At 36.5% G+C, this 20539-nt stretch overlaps 1 protein-coding gene across 19 annotated transcripts in view; it reads right to left on the minus strand.

The window, feature by feature from the left end:
- Window positions 1-4198: 4198 nt before the first annotated feature.
- Window positions 4199-20539, minus strand: part of TPM1 (tropomyosin 1) — a 30814-nt gene continuing 14473 nt past the window's right edge. For 4 of the 19 annotated variants that reach the window (XM_003755617.3, XM_031955437.1, XM_003755619.3 and 1 more), the window contains 7 exons: window positions 19219-19352; window positions 17381-17498; window positions 16363-16433; window positions 15469-15544; window positions 14942-15004; window positions 14560-14629; window positions 4199-5136 (listed from right to left, as the gene is read on the minus strand). In XM_003755617.3, coding sequence (XP_003755665.1) covers window positions 5054-5136; window positions 14560-14629; window positions 14942-15004; window positions 15469-15544; window positions 16363-16433; window positions 17381-17498; window positions 19219-19352 — 615 coding nt within the window. In that variant the 3' untranslated portion in view covers window positions 4199-5053. Of the gene's footprint in view, window positions 5137-6276; window positions 6370-11065; window positions 11289-13259; window positions 13343-14559; window positions 14630-14941; window positions 15005-15468; window positions 15545-16026; window positions 16103-16362; window positions 16434-17380; window positions 17499-19218; window positions 19353-20539 lie in introns of those variants that run through there. The other 15 variants (XM_003755618.3, XM_003755622.4, XM_003755621.4 and 12 more) reach the window with 8 other exon arrangements.

Raw genomic sequence — 20539 nt, forward strand, 5'->3', positions numbered from 1 at the left:
ATATGCCTAGAGAGTAAAAAAGTCTACACCATCCCAATTACTTTGCAAGATTCATAGCCCTGAATCCTCAACATATACAATATGGTGTGCATTTCTGGATTTAAGGAGAGAGCACAGCTCTGGCTCATGCACAACTTAAATAGTTATAATTTAACAATTTCAGAACAAAGGATAGAGCAAGATTATCTGCCAGTGTTTTGTGTTGATAGGAAACATGCTGCACAGTGAGTTTTTCTAGGACTGCTGAATGACCTGAATGCTCCAAAAAGTGAGAATTAAACTATTTTATATCTAGGAATAAACAAAGGATGATGAAATCTTTAAAAAGGTATCCTTTGGGTAAGTATATTTTGGACTTTGAATATATCAATCATGACAACTCTGGCTATTTCTGTTTACTAAAAAGAGATGGTTGTCCTAATAAAAAACAAACTACATCATTAAATAGACTATGACATAGAAAACCAAATTGTCAATATTGGGTACAGGTTTACTAAATTACTGTTAGCAGCCACATCTATAACCTATAGGTACTGAATAACTTCCATCACACTGGATAATCCATGCATAAAAGCATCATGTTATATTAATATAGATTCATATTAATTTAGTTATGAAGTTTTCTATCATTACTTAGAAATTATTTTCATAGATAAAATATTGAATTTAAGTTTGGCTTTAGAACTCACTGCCATGGAATGTGGCAAATCAATGATTTCTTAGCACCTGTAGGAAAACTGGGGCAAAAACTCCTAAATGTTATTGATGGATCTAGGAGTGTTATAATGCATAACAGATTGGTCTTGAAGCTAGGAAGACCTGGGTTAAAATCTCACTTCTGGCACCGTGGATTGTGTAATTCTGGGCAAAGCACTTAAGCTCTCAAGGTTCCAGATAACTCTTTAAGACTATAGAGAAAAGGTTAGTTTATATTGCTAGGAGTTTCCTTACCTGGAAGTTCCTTATGCCAATAAAAATCACAGGTCAGGTCCCTTTTCCTATCTGAAGACTTTAGTTTTTGTTGTCTTGTTTTTTAGTGATCCTAAGTAAAACAACTTCACTTACGCTAATTGGAAAACAACTTTTTTTAAATGTCTGAAAATAGTTGTCCTTATTAGGGGATAAAACAGTCAAAAGATATTAACTAAACTAATGCCCAACATTAGCCTGGGAGTAAGAAGTAAACAGCAACACAACTGATTATTTTGCCAGGCTCAAGAATCACTATTTCCGTGACTTCCTTTCTCCTTGGCTGAATAAAGAATACTTTCAGGTTACATGTTAAATGTAACCTCCCTGTTCTGGAATGCTGAGCCAGTTCCTCTCAATTTGGCAATATCTCAGCTCTTACACATCAGTAATGGTCACTCAGCAATACAGGTAAACCATCTCATCTGACCTCAAATGTTACTTCACCCTTTGGGTTATAACCTTTCATCTTGAGAGATGGAAGATTTAACAACCACTCAATAAGTAACTTCCAGAAACTATTTGAGCCTCTCAATAGCGGCTGAATTCCCTTAATTTCTGCTTTAGGCCAACATTATTCTTTCCCAGCCAGTTCTCAGCAAAGAAATACAAACAGGGGCTCAAAGGTGGGGCCATAGAAGTGATCTTTATCTCTGAGCCTTGTTTTTTCCCCTCTAAGCTAATTCCTATTGTTTAAACCTGAAACTAATTTTAAAGGTTCTCCACCTCCAGCGCATAGCTCACAAACAAAATTTATGCAAGATCACTAGACTGTTGCTTAAAAGTTGTTAGGCTTGGGGCTTTTGCAATGAAGGGTTCTTGGGGGAAGAGGTAGTAATCAGATCTTCCAGTGCAATGGGGAAAACCAATCATGGGGAAAAAAAAAAAAACAAAACATTCAAGTTTTCCCAAAGTCCCAGTGGAGAAAAAGCTGGATTGAATTTAGGGCATCAATTGTGGCAATGTCCAGGTAAGAGTAAAAAAAATTTTCCTTTATTTTTATTCTTGGTGCTAAATACACGTTACCTACCAAATAGCAAACTGAGTCTCTCAGCAGCAGGAGCCAACTTCATTCTTGAGAAATTATTTTCCTTTGTCACAATTCTGGCATAAATTATATCCACATTGGTGAACACTCAACAAAGCTTCACTCATTCAGTGTGACACACAAAATTTATGACATCTGTCTCAGGAATGTAGCTCTGAAAAGCCTCAGTGTCAAAAAATATGCAGAATGGAAGGAATGCTCCACACATTTCTAATTTCTTTCAAAACTCGAGTCTCTAATTTTGGAAGCAATAGCACGAAGCTTGTTTAACTCACTTAATACTTTAGCCCTTTTTGTTTTCGTTGGGACATTCCAAAGTCTCTCCCAGACAGCTGCAACCACTTCCTGTAGCTTGGGGGAAAACTCAGTAACCCAGGGAGATCTCAGGAGCCATTGGAAGGGTGAAGGAGACTTTTGGAAAGTTAAGATCTGAGCAGCAGTGGTTACAAAAGGCATGGAAGACCCAGGGCATTTCTGGCAATCGTGGATAATCACGTACTGTGCAGTTCCTGGGTTCAAATCCCATTTCAGCTAAGTGGTCCAGAGAATCATGGGCATCTCTGAAACGGTTTGAAGATCTATATAAAGAATTAGTTTTGTTTTTTTTCTAATATGATAAATACGTATAATACAACCCATATGGACAAAAAAACTCTTTGGATAGATCCTCAATATTTTTTAATAGTATTACGACACAGAACCACTGCTATTGTGCAGAGCTTCTTTTCCCACTCATGACCCCTTTACATTTGAGAAATTTTCGTGACCCTAGATATGTAGGTACATAAATCAAACATTTAATGATAATAAATCATAATTTCATGATCCTAACCTTCAGTTATGAGACCCCATGGGATTGTGAACCATAGTTTAAGAAGCTGGGCTATGGTGGATAGTGTTGGACTTGGAGGCAGAGAGATCTCACTTCAAATATGTGGCCACTTAATCTATTCTGTCCCTCAGTTCCATCTGTAAAATGGGGATAACAATAACTTCCAGGCATGTTATAAAGATCAAAGAGTATAAAGGATGTAAAATGCTTTGGAAATCCTAAAGCATTTTATAAATGCTGCTAAAGAGCGCCAGGTTTAGGAGTAAGGACTTCCTGAGTTCAAATCTGGTCTCAGACACTCAGTAGTTGTATGAGCCTGGGCAAGTCACTTAACCTCACTTGCCTCAGTTTCCTCATTTGTCAAATGGACCAAAAAAGGAAACAGCAAACCACTATGGTCACAAATGATAACACTGAAACCAACTGAAAACCAATTAATATTACTCCCTATGTGACTTTGGGCAAGTCCCTTACTTGAGAAAGTGAAGCTCAGCTTTCTCATTTGTAGAATCTGAGAGTTGCACAACATGACATGACCTCTTCCAGTTCCATATCTATGATCATATAGAATATAGTGACTAATTATAAGTTAATTCCTCTTTAGTTGTATCTGAAATGCCTCTTAATTTGGATTTTTCTTGGTCTGTAGAGAGTATTTTATGCTCATATCTTGAATGATTCTAAATTTAGGAACTAGAAGACTCTCATGAAATTATATTCATCTTCTTCCCTCTCTACATCCAGCTTTGGGTGGCAAGTATTTATTTACCTTGTTTTGTAGACGAGTCAACTGATGCCCAGAAAAGATCATAGATTTAGAGCTGGAAGGGTCCACAAAAAAGGATATTCTAGTTCAATCTCTTCTTTTTACAAATAAAGAAGTTAAGGCCCATCGGGAAGTTAAGAGTTTCAGCTCTAAGAAGAAAGGAGAGCTATTAAAGCAAAACTCTTAATTAGATGTGGAAAGCAAAAGAAATTTGATGCATTTCCTAAATTATAAATTATCTCTTACAGGGCTAAAGACATTTAATGTTTGTTGTCTGTAGCTAGGGGAAGAAAACAATTAGAAAATCCTGGAAATTTATGTTAAAGACTGTCATTTATCTATGTTCTAATAAGTACATGTATGATTAAGTGGCATCTCTGCGAACAGAATCATAAAAGTCATTTTCCCTCTTTTGTTTTTCAATAAATCATTACATTTATGCTGTCTTGATAAGGTTCAATCTAGTTTTCAGTTGGGCTTTTCTCTGGTGCCTTGTTTTAGGGAAACAATGCAATAATGGGTACAGAAAAAAATAACACAATCCAGATTCACAAAATGGAAAACAAATGACAAGACCACCAAATTTAGAAAATGTCCTAAAATGTGCATTTTTATTCCATATCATTATACAATGTTTACATAGTTATAACTTTTAAAAACTGCTCGAGTGTGTAAAATAAAGTGAGGCAAATACCGATTTTTAATTCCCCCTCCCCCAATACGGATAAGAAACATCTTTCTCTATGAATTTTATGTAGTGCCTAAATTAATCTTTCATTTTAACATGAAAAAAATAAGATAAAAAGAAGAGTGGAAATTTATTTTGAAATGCTGCCCTACAATTTGTAATGAGCTGCAAGTGTACAAGTTAGAAAAAAGACTGAAGTCGTAAAACAGCTGTGTGGCTTACAAATCTTTTGTTGATGTTTTTAATCGAATTCAAGCATAGAAAGTCCAAATCCTCATCTCTTAATAAAACTCAGACAAATAAATTACTGCGCTGGACAGAATTCTAAATTGTATAATTTTCAAACAAAAGACCACAGAAGTACCTTTTGCTCAAAGTAGCACCAGTCCACACCTGATTGTGTTTCCAACATTAATCTTGTTAAATACAGAGTTGGCACTTGAAGTGGAAATCATTCTGCTTTAGTGAGCATTCCTGGACTGCACATACTGTGTTGCTATACTCTCTACAAAGTGTAGGCAACATTATACTGGGAAATGGCACATTTAAACCATCATCACGCTGACCTGTCTAAGGCTTGCCCTTTTTTTGATATTCCCCTAATGTCTGGCCGGTATTTTGCAGATGTTCCTGTGACAGTGGTAAAACAAAATAAAACAAAACAAATGAAAGGGGTTTCATGGCAAGCAGGTGTTTATAAAAATAAAAAACACAAAAAAGGTAAGAATGTGGTCGCCGCTAAGGAGGTTTTCACATGTTGTTTAACTCCAGTAAAGTCTGATCCAGCATCTGATGCATACTAAGGTTTTCTTCCTTGGCATGTGCCACTTTCTCTGTTGTGGGATTAGAAAATTAAAACATCAATAGCAGCTCTTTGGATACACTGACGCTCTATACATTAAAGCATGCAAATAGTCAATCATGAAGAGCAGATTTAGATGATTAGAACCAGGCATCATCATAGCACACTAGTCATGGTTTCCAAATTGACAAGGATCTTCTGGTGATTTATGCAAAACATAGTAGAGAAATATGCCCCTACATTTGCAAACTGTTCTGAGTAAATATAAGTCAGACTTCATAAAAGGTCACTAATTCTTTACCATGGGAATCAAAACACAAAGAAGGAAAAACCAGACATAACTGATTTTCCTAGGTAAAAGAGACTTAAAGTCAATTATCACTTCTTAGTTGCTAGAAAGTAGCAACTTTCTGAATCTGAATTCAGGTCCTTTGATTTGGGGCTCCCAAGTTTTGGAAATGACACCATGACTCAACCTTTCAGAAAGTGTGGATGAAATAGTGTGGGTTTATAATTCAAAGTCAAATAAACCATTTTTCCCTGTTAAAAGATTCTCAACAATTAAAGGGTTATATTGCATGCACACTTCATTAGGACATAAGTCATAATACTCTTTGAGGACACTAAACATTTGCACAAAATTCTCATCTGACTTCCTGATTCCACCCATTCCACTGAAATAAGCATATCTTTCAGCCAACCTGGGACCTTCCCAAAACCTCGGTTGCCTGAACATGGATGGATTGAATATAATTAAAACAGGGCATGGTATGTGAAGCAGATTCCCTCAGAGCTTTGGCTCTGAAAGCAAAAGGTGAGACTCACACCTGCTCCTACTTAACAGTAAATGATTTAGAGCCATGTTACACTATTCATGGTCATGGAGGTGTGCTGAACTGGCTGTAGCACATACAATTATATAGCATTCTATGTATTTTAGCAAAATATTAGAGTGGAAACTAAGTCAAGAGACATGAATTATCCTAGTAAGAGGAAAGGACAGAAACACCAGCCTCTCGGCTAGATTTCTCTCACTTGAATGTCTCTAGAACTGACCACATTCAACCTCTCATAATGGTGGATATTGTAATCCATAGATTTCTTCAAATATAGACTATGTTTCTAGAATTCAGCTTAATGAAATGTTACAGTTTAATCTATAAAGACTGACGTGTCTTTCGCACTCAAGGTTAATCCTCATTCAGGGCCAGCTTTAGTTCATTAGTTAGGCGGCGGTTTTGCTCAAGTTGCTGGTAGAGTTGATCTGTACAAGTCAGCAAGCAGGTTAGAAAAGAAAAAGAGAGGCAGAATGAATAGAGGGTTAGTTAAAGAAATAATGAGAACAAGAGTTAACAGAGAGAAAACAATCACACCCCAGACAGTTGAGCAACTGGTTATTTCTTTAGAAAAGAACACTTTACCTTCTGCCTTATCAGTCTTGGACGCCTGTATGGCTGATGATTAAAGACCATACAAAGTCCTGAGGAAGGACAGCTTTGACAAGGCTAGAAATGTCAGAGGGCCAGCTCTTGATTGAAGGAGAACAAGATACCAGGAGGAGAAAGAATGAACATTCATACCAAGAATGAACACTCATACACCTTGTCTTATTACACAAGAAGTCATATATGTCTAAAAACGGGCTCAGCATCACTGTAGATATGAGGATTATGCTCATCAGCCATACGTCTAATAACTGAAGAGAATCTAGTTGATCACTTCTAATTTTTTTAAAGTATCTATCCACCAAATCTTTTGAGTGCAGTACTTACCCTTTCTCTCATTACCTATGTTGACCCTCCATTCTGTCCAAGCCCAAGACATACTCTCCATTCAGAAATGTTTTTTTTTTTTTAAAAGAGTTGGAGTGTTTGCTTTTTTCTTCAAAAGAAAACCAGAAAAAACTCCAAAGCAGCCTACGTGACTCACCTTTTTCTACTAAAAGGATAGATAATGTAAACAATGTGGATGAAAGTAAGGGGATGGAAGAATGCGGTCCTTGTTAGCTCAAATAATAATTAATTATCCCTACTGTAAGACAGTGGCTAGAAAGATTTTCTTTCCACGAAGACCTCAGAATCATAGAATGTTAGGATTATATGGAAACTTAAAGAGGCCACCCCCTCCACTTCTATCTATAGGGAAACAGAGCCAGCTTTGGAGCTTACATCCTTTAAATTTAAATTCAATCTCTCTGCAGGAGTTGAGAGCACTTTTGAAGGATTATAGTCTTGAGGGTCCTCAACAAAGGCTCTTAAGGGAATGTCATGTAGTTCCATTATGGGAGTTAAGGAGGATGTGGGAGGATGCAAGATTTCACTATCAGATCTTATCAGACCATACTGAAGATGCAGAAACATGTTGGCAAGAGTCTGGAATAGGACAAACTCTTCCCAAATGTTTCATGTACTTCCCTCCTCACTTCCCCCCCCAGTATAAGATAGACAAGTGAAATTCCTGATAAATCTGTGCCAATTTCCTCTCCTGTCTCTACTATGGGCTGAGTGTGTGTGTGTGTATGCATCTTAAAATTGAGTTTTATATTTATTATTATTATTTTGTTGAGGCAATTAGGGTTAAGTGACTCGCCCAGGGTCACACAGCTGGGAAATGTTAAGTATCTGAGACCAGATTTGAACTCAGATCCTCCTGACTTCAGGGCTGGTGCTCTATCTACTGCACCACCCAGCTGCCCCCTTTTAAATTTAGATTTAAATGAAAGGAAAATTATAAATGGCCTTAGCAACCACCAAATTTAAAATAACATATAACTATCAAGTCTTGATATCTGTCCCCCTATCTTGGGGTGAGGGGGATAAATTATAATTTTTTTTATTATTATAATTGGTTTTAAGGAACAACCCAGGAATATCAAATGTCTACTGTATCAATTTCCTCAGGAGAGATGGAAAAAGAAAACTAAGCTTTCTTATACTTCTGATTCTGAGCTTACCTTCTACTCATCATTTTGATACTTCACAATGCCTTTTTTTAGAAACTATGTTACATGAAAGTACTTCTATGTAACATCAAAGAGAAATTTAAAAATGAATTGCTATCTCCAGGGCTGTGGGGGAAGGCAGTTTGGGTAGGCTGCTGTTTTTAAGTTGGAAGACAGAGGACATTTTATACAGACACTGGACCAGAATTGAAACATTTTTTACTTTTAAAGATTTAAAATACATGCACAGTTCACACTTCTGTCTTAAACATGGATTTCATATTCATTGACTAACAAATTGTCAAATATGTGGGCAATTATCAATATCTCAATGACATTTGTTCTGGAACACCTGAACAGATGGGGTGGAATAAAAGTTTTACATTGCAACATAATGTATGTGCTACTAATGCTACAAAATAGCTAAGAGGCACAGGGGGTAAGAGTGCTGGAATCACAGGTAGTAAGGTCTGAATTCAAAATCTATTTCAGACACTCGATAACTAAGTCACCCTGGACGGATTACTTGTATGCCTCAGTTGTCTCATCTGTAGTGCACTTTACAAACCTTAGAATGCTATATAAATGCACTTTAATATTAACAGCAATAATATTTAAAATAACTATACAATTATAATAACCAATTCATTCATAATAATTATTAAACTAATAGCTGCTAGAACTAGAATGTAAACTATGACATGATGAAGGCTATCAGCATGTATGAGAGTACGTATCAAAATGGGATAGTGTATTCAGCCCAGGAAAAATTGATTAATGTACCTATTTTTAATGAAGGAAAAGTTTGATAGTGACAGTCAAGGAACAGATATCCTACATAATCTTAAAAAGATGGTAGTCCTGCCAATTAGGGAAAATACTCAGCTGCCAAATCTAAGGCTTAAGGAGCATGTACATTTTCCAATAATGGTCCATGTAATCTGAATTTATGTGGGAGGGGAGAGGAAGAAGGAAATTAATTTTTATTATTAAAATTATGCCAAATCTGCTAAAATGCCAATCAATGGTAGTCAGTTATATAATGGTAGAAAGAGCAGGCAAGGAGTTAGACCTCCATTGGCTTCCTAGTTTGTGTGTGCTAGCTAATTATATAATTTATACCTGTCAGTACGTCTGAACCTTTTTCTAACTTTCTGGATTCTAGTGGAAGTAAGAGTGGTTGCTTGGGAATCAAATTATATGTATTTGCACACGAGCAAAAGAAAGTCACATTCTATAACAGAAAACAATCTTCTCCCAATTTTTAAGGAGGTGTTTGGGGAATACTTATCAATCTGTAGGCAACCAAAACTTAGCTTGTCAATGGTACCTTTAGGGGCAGTGCCAACTTTATTCTAAGAGGTCTTATGAGGACATCTGTATAAAAAGGAATTGAAATTTGGTCATATTGTCAAATAGTTTTATGTATTATATTATTCTTCTTTCTTTGCTCCCCCTTTCACCAAGTCTTACTTTATATACCTGGTTTCATCTTGTGCTAACTTTTCAATCTTTTAGTGTTTCCTCTCCTCTCATAATATTTAAAGAACACTTTCAAAGTTTTGCGGAACATCTTCCAAAAATAGATGTACCTCAAGTATAGATTTATATTTTGGAAAGTATTCAGGTATTATCTGGACATTAAATAAAGCAGGAGATATTTTGTTTAAGGCAGGAAGTCACGAGGGTTATACTATTACTCTTCCTTTCAAAAGGAAGGGTGCCTGGCCAGAAGAAGAACCATAAACTTCTAGGGAACAAAGTTAAACCTGGACTCAAACCATAAATTTTCTTCTTCTCTGGAGGAGACCGTTTAGATTCTGGATAAAAAAAAATTTTCATTACCATGGCCAAAAAACCAGACAAACCTTAATTCACAAGCCATATTTTAAATAAATATTAAAAACCTGTATATCATATCCTTCCTGGAGTCTAAAGAGCAGCTTATGCTATTTCTGGAGTTAATCTTATATTAATAAATTATAATGATATCCATAAGTCTTCCTTTTAATACCAATCAGAATATGGAAGTAATTGTTTTCTTGTAGGCTAAGCTTGTGGAGAACAAATTCTGCTCAGTCCTACCAGGAGGAAAAGGTCTCAAGTATGGCCCCAGGTAGACTCAGCCTATTGTGCAAAAATTAGTAGCACTAAATACAGAGAAACCCATTCTATCAAAAGTGGCTATTGGAAGAGGAATTCTTTGTATCAACTACAATGAAAAAATTGTAAACATTTCACAAAACAGCTTGGAATTAAAACCAAAGGGGAGATACAGCCAGCATGGTGATGAGAAAATGCCAGGAATAAAAAAATTAGAAAATTGCACTTTCAAAGTTCTAAATTCCTACTCGCTTTTTTCTTTCTTTCTTATTTTTTTTTTTAGAGATAGGATTGTCTAAATAATTGCTCAATCTAATGACAGCAAATGTAGAGCCAAAATATATGAAGTATAATCATGGATTTTCACCTCTAACTCAATATATTATCCAGAAAACTCGAAAGACATTTTCAGGATCAAAACAAAAGAAGACAACTGGGCAAAATAAAACACATTTTAAATGGCTTCCACTCATCCTGCAGTGCAAGAATATTTAGTCTCTTACTTTGGAACTCATAATCCTTTGAAGTTAAGTTTTATTTGACCAGTTCAAACATGGGTTTCTAAGATTTGGATTAAATTTGAAACTGCAGTGTCTGATACATGGCAGGTACTTAAAAAAAAATGCTTGATGGTTGATTGAAACAGATCTTTCTTTACAGAATCACAGTGACAAAAACTCAAAGGGACTGAGATATTTAACTGCAGGGCAGCTTAGCTCTTGTATAAATTAAAGTCTGTAGGCTAAAGAATAATATTTTATGATTTCCAAAAGGACTAATATATAATGCTGAGACAAAGGGAATGAGAAAAGGAGCAGCCCCAAATAAATCCCTTGTGGCAAGAGGCCATTTTTCAGTTTTATTCAATATAGGCTCAGTCAATAAATAGAAGGTGTAAAAGGAATAGCAAAACAGATACAGCTTACACACGAGGTGTTTATTTTACATCAAAAGAAAGAGCTTCTGTACAATAGAGGGCACAGTGAGAATCTTGCCCTGAGGCAGGATGCTAAAGGAAGATAGAATCAAGGTCAGCTGGAGGACACGACAATAAACCTGAGAAAAACTGCAGAGCTCAGACAGGTGGAACATCCAGTTTGATGAAGGAGTCTTGAGAGAAGTGAAGCAAAGAAATTTATCTGCATGAAGATAAAAAGGCGGGAGGGGGAAAAGAAAAGTGCCACAATGGAAAAAAAGAAAAACAAAAAAAAATAGCAATAATATGACAGAACTCAGCATGCAACGCTAGCCACACATTTGGCAGATTTTATAGCAGCATTCTAGCAGATTCAAAATTGTCCTAAGGATCTTCCCGATTATTAGATTGTTTAATCTTAAAAGATACATACCTAGGACTGTCAAAGAGAGTCTTTAGATAAAGAGCCATCCTATGGAATATTTACTCATTTTAATTTTTTTCAGTATCTTAGAATATTAGAGCTTAGCCCAGGATCAGCATATTATAAGTGCCTAATGATTAATTATAGCTGAGAGAGATTATTTTATTCAATCCCTTCATTTTACAGATATACGGAGCTGATGCACTGGTGACTGTCTTCCAAATCAGTAATCAAGTCTCTCAGTCTTTAAAGATCTAAAGATCTCTAGAGATTCTCTAACTCTTCCTTGAAGGTAGAGTTTCTGTAAATATGAAAGCAAGAAACTGTTAATTATACATTTGAAGCCACTGTGTTTTCTGAATGGGATATGGTGGGAAGGTTCTAAAACACAATGATCTTAGAATGATAGAATCATCCTTGAGGAATCTATTAGGCTAGAATTTGAGGGTGGATAAGTTATTTTTGAGATACTGCTATAGTGTACAAATCCATTTAGTAATATTTAGGTCTTTACATTAAAGCTAAGAGGGTCCTTAGAAATCATCTAGTTTAAGGCCTTCATTTTACAGAAGGAAACTGAGACTTAGAGATGTAATTAATTATCTTAATATCATATAGTTAGATAATAAATAGTGATTTGAATTAAGGTCTCTGTCACTATATCTTGCTGCCTCCCCTTTCATGAGACAGAACAAGATCTCAGAAAGTGACAGCATTAAGGCTCTCAACCCTTTCAATCAAATGAGATGACCTTTCTGGGAACTCAAGAGCCAATTAGTGACAGAGTAAGGTTCAGCATCTATCCCATTATTCTTTTCACCGCATACAAATGTCTTTCAGAAGGCTATACATGTTGGTGGTGTGATTCTGACCAAGACTGAAAAAAGAATACAAAAATTGGATCTGTTTCCTCCTTCTCTTTAAAGGACTATAATTTTGATACATTAATATAATGGAGTCTACTTCAATCTTCTAAAAACAGGATTCAACTTGGAAACCAAGAAGGTCAAGTTAATACTGTTTGAAATTCTCAGTGTACAAAAAAGATTGAATCAATTTTTTAGTAAATAGCATCTCATGGAATGTAGTAGAATGGAATGAGGACTAGGCTTGGAATCTGGATTGAGTTACTTGCTTATATGTGTGACCTTAGACAAGACACTGTCCTTCTCTCAACCTCAACTTATCCATCTGTAAAATGAAGGGATTGCTGATTGCAAAGTTTTCTTATAGCTCTAAACCCTATGAGCCCATGTTAACAATTTTCCTCATTTTTTTTTTTTTTTTTGTAATGTGTCATCAAAAAGAATTATCTTGTATAATGCAGCTTTTAGTACATTTATTATTCTTCTATTCTGGGAAAATTACTAATAAGTAGAACTGTTTTTATGGTTTATTTTTTGAGATAAACCTTATTCAGTGATGTCACTCACTTTTAAAAGATGCTAACAGCTTATTGCTGAGAAGCAAAAAGCAAGATTAAAATTCTTAAAAAATAAAACCCATGACTAGAAGAAAATGCTCTATGATAGCCCTGATTAAATTTACCTTTTGCCATTAAAGAATGATACTTAAATTAAACTTCTAAATTTATGCAAACAGAAGGGTGATACCTAAACAAACAGAAGCAAGGAGGGATTACACACAAAACAACTTGAAGCTTGCAGATGAGATGGGGATTTGTGGAGATCAAAGCAAAGGGGAAGGGGCTAGCAGCTAGCTTTCACTAACAGCAATTCACAGAAGCAGGCAGGCAGAGAAGGAGGTAATTTACATTGAAGTCATGTCATTGAGAGCGTGGTCCAGCTCTTCACTGATTGCTTTGTACTTCAGCTTCTGAGCGTACAGCTCATCTACGACCATGAAGTGGAAGGCAGAGATGCAAGGGCGTGGAAGGTGGAGGGTGATCAGATGGAGGGTGAAGGAAGTAGCATGGAGACCATCCAGAAACAGCAGCAAGAAAAAGACAATGCATGAAGGAAGTAATGGCAGCAGGTGGCCCGAAGAAGAGGAGGATTTAAAATAAAAACAACAAATAAGAACAAGTAACCATTAGAAAATGAAATGAGAATGGTTTGATATGATAAATCATAATCAAATATTGTGTCAGTAAGCCGCATGAAAACTTAAACAAAACAGAAAGTACACTGAATGGATAGTACAACATTCTTTTAGAGAACTGTATTTTAATTATACCAAAATAGCTACCAATCTGTAGCGAGAGATACTGGTAGGAAGATTTCCAAAGACAATGCTTAGGTGGAACTCTTTGTAATTACAGTCTGTCATCCTTATCTTTCCCTACTTAAAGTCATAAACTTCCTGACTGAACTAGTTATAGGGATATGGATTTCTTGAAGTGTCATTTAAACTACCCATCTCTCTGCCCATTCTACTGTCTGTCCAAATCTGTTGGGCATCATTCCTGCTCCAGAAGGGTGGAGTCTTTTTATAGCAGTGCAGTTTGTTGCAACTCAAACTTTTAATCTTCAACTTTTTGACTGGATGAAGCTTCCTCAAAGTTTGATGCAAGATAATTTTGCAATTGTCACTTATTCTGCTTCATTGCTTTGCTATATTTCTTGTTCTTTGTCCTATCCTGTTTCAAATGTCTAATTTTCTCTTCCCTAAGAGTCCTACTTTCTCTTTCTGTGTGTCTTTCTTTCCTTCCGTCCCCTCCTCTCCATATACACAAACATATGTGTGTGTCCACGCGCGTGCGCGGCCACACACACACACACACACACAACTATACATAATAGATTTAAAACTGACCCATCATCTTTCAAATCGCAACATCAACTTTTTACACACAGAGACCAAACACTTGTAAATGAATTCAAAGTAAGTAGATCCAAAAGTTTAAAGGCAACAGTCTGAAAATATCAGGAGGAAAAGAGTAGCAAGAGCAAAATAAATGCCCACCTAAACAATGAATTAAGATTGATAAATTTGGACTGCAAAAGATAATTTTTGCCAAGCCAACTTTCATCGAAAAAGATAAAACACTCTCCCCTCCTTGCTCCCAACTCCCACACTTAAGCATGAAGTAAAAAACTCTAAGTCTTACCTTCTAAGTCATCAATGCTCTTTTCCAATTTGGTTACTGACCTCTCAGCAAATTCAGCACGAGTCTCAGCCTAGAATGATTTAGTTCATGTAAATTAACAAAGTTTAACTTTTATGTAATTAATTGCAAATATGAGGCTAACTAGAGTATGACTATCAAGTAGCATAAAGTAGGGTATAAAGGTGTTAGCCAGTATCATGTACAGTGCTAAGGTGATCACTGATGGCAAGATATTGCAACTCTCAGGCACCTGACAAGTATAAATAGTGATAAACACTGCATCTCTGTACATGCTTTTGCATCTTATAATTTTAAAATAAATATTTGATGCCCATACATCTCTATTAGTTCAGTAAATGAATTTAATTCATATTATTTTTACCTCTTTCAGTTTGTCAGAAAGGACCTTGATTTCTTCTTCATATTTGTCTTCCTTTTGTGAGTACTGTAATTAGAAAGATTATCCCATATATCAGGCCAAAGTTCACTATAAACATGCGTTTTCCCCATACAAAGAAGCACATCTCTGCCCTCCCCAAAGCTATCAAGGACTATTCAGATATATGTATAGTAACTTCAGATACTAACAATCAACTGCAATAAAGCTCTCCTTGAGTCACTTTGTTTTACATGGAAAACTAGCAACTGGTCGTCATTTTTCTACATGGAATTTTTTTTAAAAAAAGTCTTTTACAGAATATAACTCACAAATCTAACATAATATTTTCATCTGAAAGAAGACTCAAGCTTGTTATAGTCCCCTAGTGGTAGTCAGAATTTAGCTGTTTCTTGAAACATCTGCTGAATTGTTGCTTTAAGTCTGTGGGGACACTAAAGAGACATGTGGGGCTACTGTTTTGAATAAGTTTTTAAGAATGCCTTTCCCCCCACATCATGCTTCTGGCCTACCTTCTCAGCCTGAGCCTCCAGTGACTTCAGGTTGTTCGTCACAGTTTTCAACTCTTCTTCAAGCTCGGCACATTTGCTATTATTTCAGAACAGAGGCAGGAAGGGTGGGGAGGGCAGGAGACCAAATCAAGCCAAAGAAAGGATAGAGGGGGAAAAAAAAGGAGAGAGATGGAGAAAAATGAAAATTGAGTTCTAGAGACAAAGAGCAGCCTTAAAGTAGCCAAACCATCACAGATTAAAATGCTCCAATTCTTCAAAGTCATTCATTGCCCCCCAACTTGGTAATAAAAGGAAGGTAGGGCTTAGTGTGAAATAATTAAAATAGCTTTTAAGTGCGATGACTCGGCTTCTTTTACGCTGCACCAAAGATTGTTTATGAAAGAAAAATAAAGAATCAAAAAAGGACCAAAAAGAAAGCACTTTAAAGCAAGATATAAGAGACAGCAAAGGGTGTAGTGGAAGTGAAGTCATTACTACCAAATGAACCAGTAGGCGATGAAAGCTGAAAGATTGTTGGGTGGCAGTTAAACCTAAGAACCATACAATAGCCATCAGTACCTTATCCTCTGCAGCCATTAATGCTTTCAAAGTCTGATCCATAATTCTTAATTGTTCTTCCAGCTGTCGGACTTGGCTGTTAGTGGACACATGAAATGCACAAGGCCATTCACAAAATCAGTGTGCAAGTAAATGCATGCAGTGATCTACGCAGTCACACAGACACCCCACACACATGTTCTCCTGGACTCCACGCTCGTGGTTCATCCCAGTTAAATGAGCAAACAGGGAGCTTCGAGCTGAAAACAAGTAAACGTGTAACTGCCAGTAGGTCATGCTGTTTAGTCACTGCTTGGCAGCACCCCACACACATCCTATGGCTCTGGGGTCACTTACCCTTCTGAGAGCTCGGCACGCTCTTCTGCCCGCTCCAAGTCGCTCTCAATGATGACCAGCTTCCGGGCCACCTGTGACAAGACAAAGCCCAAAGCCCCCATCACACACACATCAGGCACAGACAGACCCACATGGCAAAGCTTTTGGCTTTTAGTCCTTTGGTGCCCTGTGTTTCATCATGGGAAGGGGTGTTCAAAAACAATTCCTTCTTCCCTGACTGGTAAGAAGCAAAGGAAATGAGCATAGAACTATTGTTTATGATTAAATGCTCGAGAATCTTCAGTATCTGGCACAGGTAAAACTTGGGGTAACAACAGAGCAGACAGTCCAATGTGGGCTGGGCAAAAGGGACGCCAAATTCAGAATACTGAACCCAGATAGTAGGGAAGTCGTAAGCTATGCATTTCCTACAGATGACTGTGTAAAGAGTAAAAGAGTTTTTGTTTGGAAAACCAAAATATGAAAAGAAGATATCAAAAGGGATCATCTGGGTCTCTTAATATATAAGATAACTAAGAAGTCACATCTGCGTGTGGAAGACAGCAGTCTAAGAGAAAGGTGATACTTTGAAGGGAAGAGAAAGAACCAAATCATGCACTCTGGGAACTGGTGTTAAACAGAAAAATTAGGCTCAATGCTACTCTGGATTCTTCACAATAAAAGCAGCAATTGACAAAAATAAAGTGAGATGCTAAGAACACAGTGGATTCACTCTGCAAAATGTTGGCTAAGGTGCTTTTTAATTCTATATGCTTATATTCTATGGGACATGATTTGGCCCACACTTCTGAATCCACATAGATTATCTCATCATATGTGACATTAAGGCTTTATACCCTAACATATAGGAGGAGAGAGAAGAGCAAAGTTTAAAAAAAAAAAAAAAAGGATTGTCTGCTTGTCATCTGCTCATGGTACAGTTATTTATATGCAGTTTTATAATGAGGTGATGCATAGATGATGTGGGAGAGAAGCTATTGTTCTCAGTCCTTAGAGCCTGTGATCAATGGACACTGACCTCTTCATACTTGCGGTCGGCATCCTCAGCAATGTGCTTAGCCTCTTTAAGCTGAATCTCCTGAATTTCCATTTTCTCTTCATCCTTTTGGGCTCTGCTTTCAATGACCTTCATTCCTCTGAGAGAAAAGTAATGAAACCCCGGATTTAGATTCTGTGTGTGCTTAGTTTAATAAGTAGGAGACTAAAGCAAAGTTCTGGACTACTATTTTCCCTCTCAGATGATAAGGGATGACTTTCTAGGAATTAAAAGCTGTTCAGGATTAGGGGAGTAGAAGAAAGGAAGTTGACAGAAAAAAAAAGGAAAAATATAAAAATAAATCAAAATGCTTTTAGTTCATTGGGTAGAGACCAAATTGTCCAGATATCTTATAATTAATTATAATTAAGGTATCAAAGTCATCATGCCTAAACTCAATCTATATAGAAGATATGTTTTGCTTCTTAAATATGTGCTGGGGACAGTTGTAGTGGTACATACATATAAGTTGTAGTGGTACATACATATAATCACTAATCCTAGGGAATTTGAGGGTGGTGAATGGCTTGAGCCCAGGGGTTCAAAGCTTCAGTGGGCTAAGCTGATGATCGTCTTTATTAAATTTTGTATAAATATGGTAAATCCCCGGGAGTGTGTGTGTGTGTGTGTGTGTGTGTGAACACCAGAATTGTCTAGAGGAGGGGCAAACAAGCCCAGCCTGGAAACAGAATAAGTCAAAGCTCCCATGCTGATTGGTGGTGGGATTGGACTAAGAGTGGCTGCTGGACTTTCAGCTTGAGCCAGACAGGGAGAACCAGTCTTAAATAAATAAACAAATGAATTAATCAATGTATATGTGTGCTAGATAGTCAAAAGAGAGTATTTCTTCTTTAGGAAGGAGGTATGGTGCCTTCATTTAAGTCATTCTACTAAGCATGCCATTATATACTGGAACCTCTTTATATTGTTGGCATATATAAAAAAAGATAAACATCCGTTTTTATGTACTATGTATAACAAAACAGGTAGTTGCTACATGTAATTGTTTGGGGAATATTAGATGATTTATAGTATATACAATTCTATGTAAAAATAAGCCATGCTCCAGGAAGAAGCCTTTAAAATTTTTTGATCTGACCTGCAATTTCATCTACTATTTCAAGTTTTGGAAAACTGCTTGTGAATCGGATGAGAAAGTTATGGTAAGTGGCTCAGGACCACACAGCCAGTATGTATCAGAGTCAGACCTTGCACCTGGATTTTACTGAGTTGGAGGCTACCTCTCTAACTCTATGCTCCACTGTATGGCAAGTCCTAGTATGTAAAAACTGGGAAAAAACTAGGATTCTTTCAGGTCTATGAGCATAAAGCCAAAAAGTCATTTTGCACTCTGGAATCCTTTAAAAAAAAAAGAACTGTATTGGTTCATCTTTCTGTTTCCTAAAATCATGAATAAAATTCTATAAGATCCTTAAAAAAATTATTGTATCATCTCTTTCTTCTTCTCAGACATTAGTATGGCTGTTTAAGAGTTAGCCACCCATGAAATGTCACCTCTTCCCTTGGAGGAAAACTAAATTAAAATTATTTTAAAAACATATCATATTAGGAATCTGAACAATGAGAAATAATCTTGAAACATCTACCTAGAAATATACTGAATTAAGTAATCCCATTGATGGCCTGTAACTATACCTAGAATTTAAAGATAATAAATAATAAAAAATTCAGAGCTCATCTGATCCCCAATTTAAAAGACTCTTAATTGTCTATCCATCCCTTAATAATATCACTATAGGCTGTGTTGCCTTATTAAGCAAGAGACCTATGGTAAAAGGACCTGGATTAGATGTTCCCACCTCTCACTCTCATCCGCTGCCTTTTCAGCCTCCTCCAATTTCTGCAGGGCAGTTGCCAAGCGCTCCTGAGCTCTGTCCAACTCTTCCTCAACCAGCTGGATACGTCTGTTCAAAGAAGCTACATCAGCTTCAGCCTAGGCAAGGGAAGAAGAGAGTGAAATATATGACTACAAAAGTGGAGAAAACATTTAAGAGACAACCTACATCAATAGTAATTTTAGAACTGCATTTGTAGGCTAACTTGATAGGTTGATATTTAGCATCTTTACAAACCCTGTTATAACTGTTAAGTTTTAAGTTTTCTAGATTATGTTTATAATAAAATGAAGTGAAAATGCTAATCACTTTACTTACAGCTAAATAGGCGAATTTATGATAAAGGAGCTCAGTAAAATAACTGAGGGCAAATGACAGAATTGGGAAACTCAAGTTCTTAGCTTCTTTCATTCAAAGAGACTTAAAATCTAATCTCACTGCTACCAAAAACCATCTTTCTCCCTATTTCATTAACTGGGAAGTTTCGGCTTGAAAACAAGAAAAATAACTTGCCCAGGCAATAGCACCTAGGAGTGACAACTTATTCTTTTCCCAGTCACCCTCTCAAAAAAGGGTTGTTACCTTTTGAAGAAACCACAATTAATCCTTATATTCAAATACAAATAACTATGCTATACACACCCATACACTACCAAAATGAGAGACTAAGTGTCTGTTTAAAATAGAAAAAATTATTCTTTGAAATCAAGCACTTTTTTAGTTTAAAAAAAAAAAAAGCAAATAAGACACTCGTCTCATAAATGTCATCTTTCATTCTTCTCACAATTTCTGACATACAATCAGATGGCAAGCACATACCTGTTGAAATGATGGACATAAGCTCACAGCTTATAGGACCACAGAGGAGATAATTTAGTCCAATGCCTGATTTTAAGGATAAAGAAATATGAAGTCCAATGGAAGAACACTGACTTTCAAACCAGAGTTTGGATAATACCTTTGATTCTTACTACCTATAGGACTTTGAGTCATATAACCTTTGGGTCATAAATCACTTAACCTCCCTGGGTCCTCCCTTAATTGTAAAATGAGAGTTGCTGGACATCATGTTATATTCCCATACTTTCTACTATTGGGGAGGTTGAGGCTGATAGGTCACTAGAGTTTGAGAGTTCTGAGTTGCAAAAAAGCTAAAGTCAATCTAGTGCCAGCACTAAATCTGGCACCCATCTGGTTAGATCCTCAGAAGTGGGAGAAAGTGGACCACCAGCTTGCCTGAAATGGAGAATCAGCCCATGTCAGAAACAGCAGGTCAAAGCTTCCT

Source organism: Sarcophilus harrisii, chromosome 2 (genome assembly GCF_902635505.1).
Source record: "Sarcophilus harrisii chromosome 2, mSarHar1.11, whole genome shotgun sequence".
Taxonomy (NCBI): domain Eukaryota; kingdom Metazoa; phylum Chordata; class Mammalia; order Dasyuromorphia; family Dasyuridae; genus Sarcophilus; species Sarcophilus harrisii.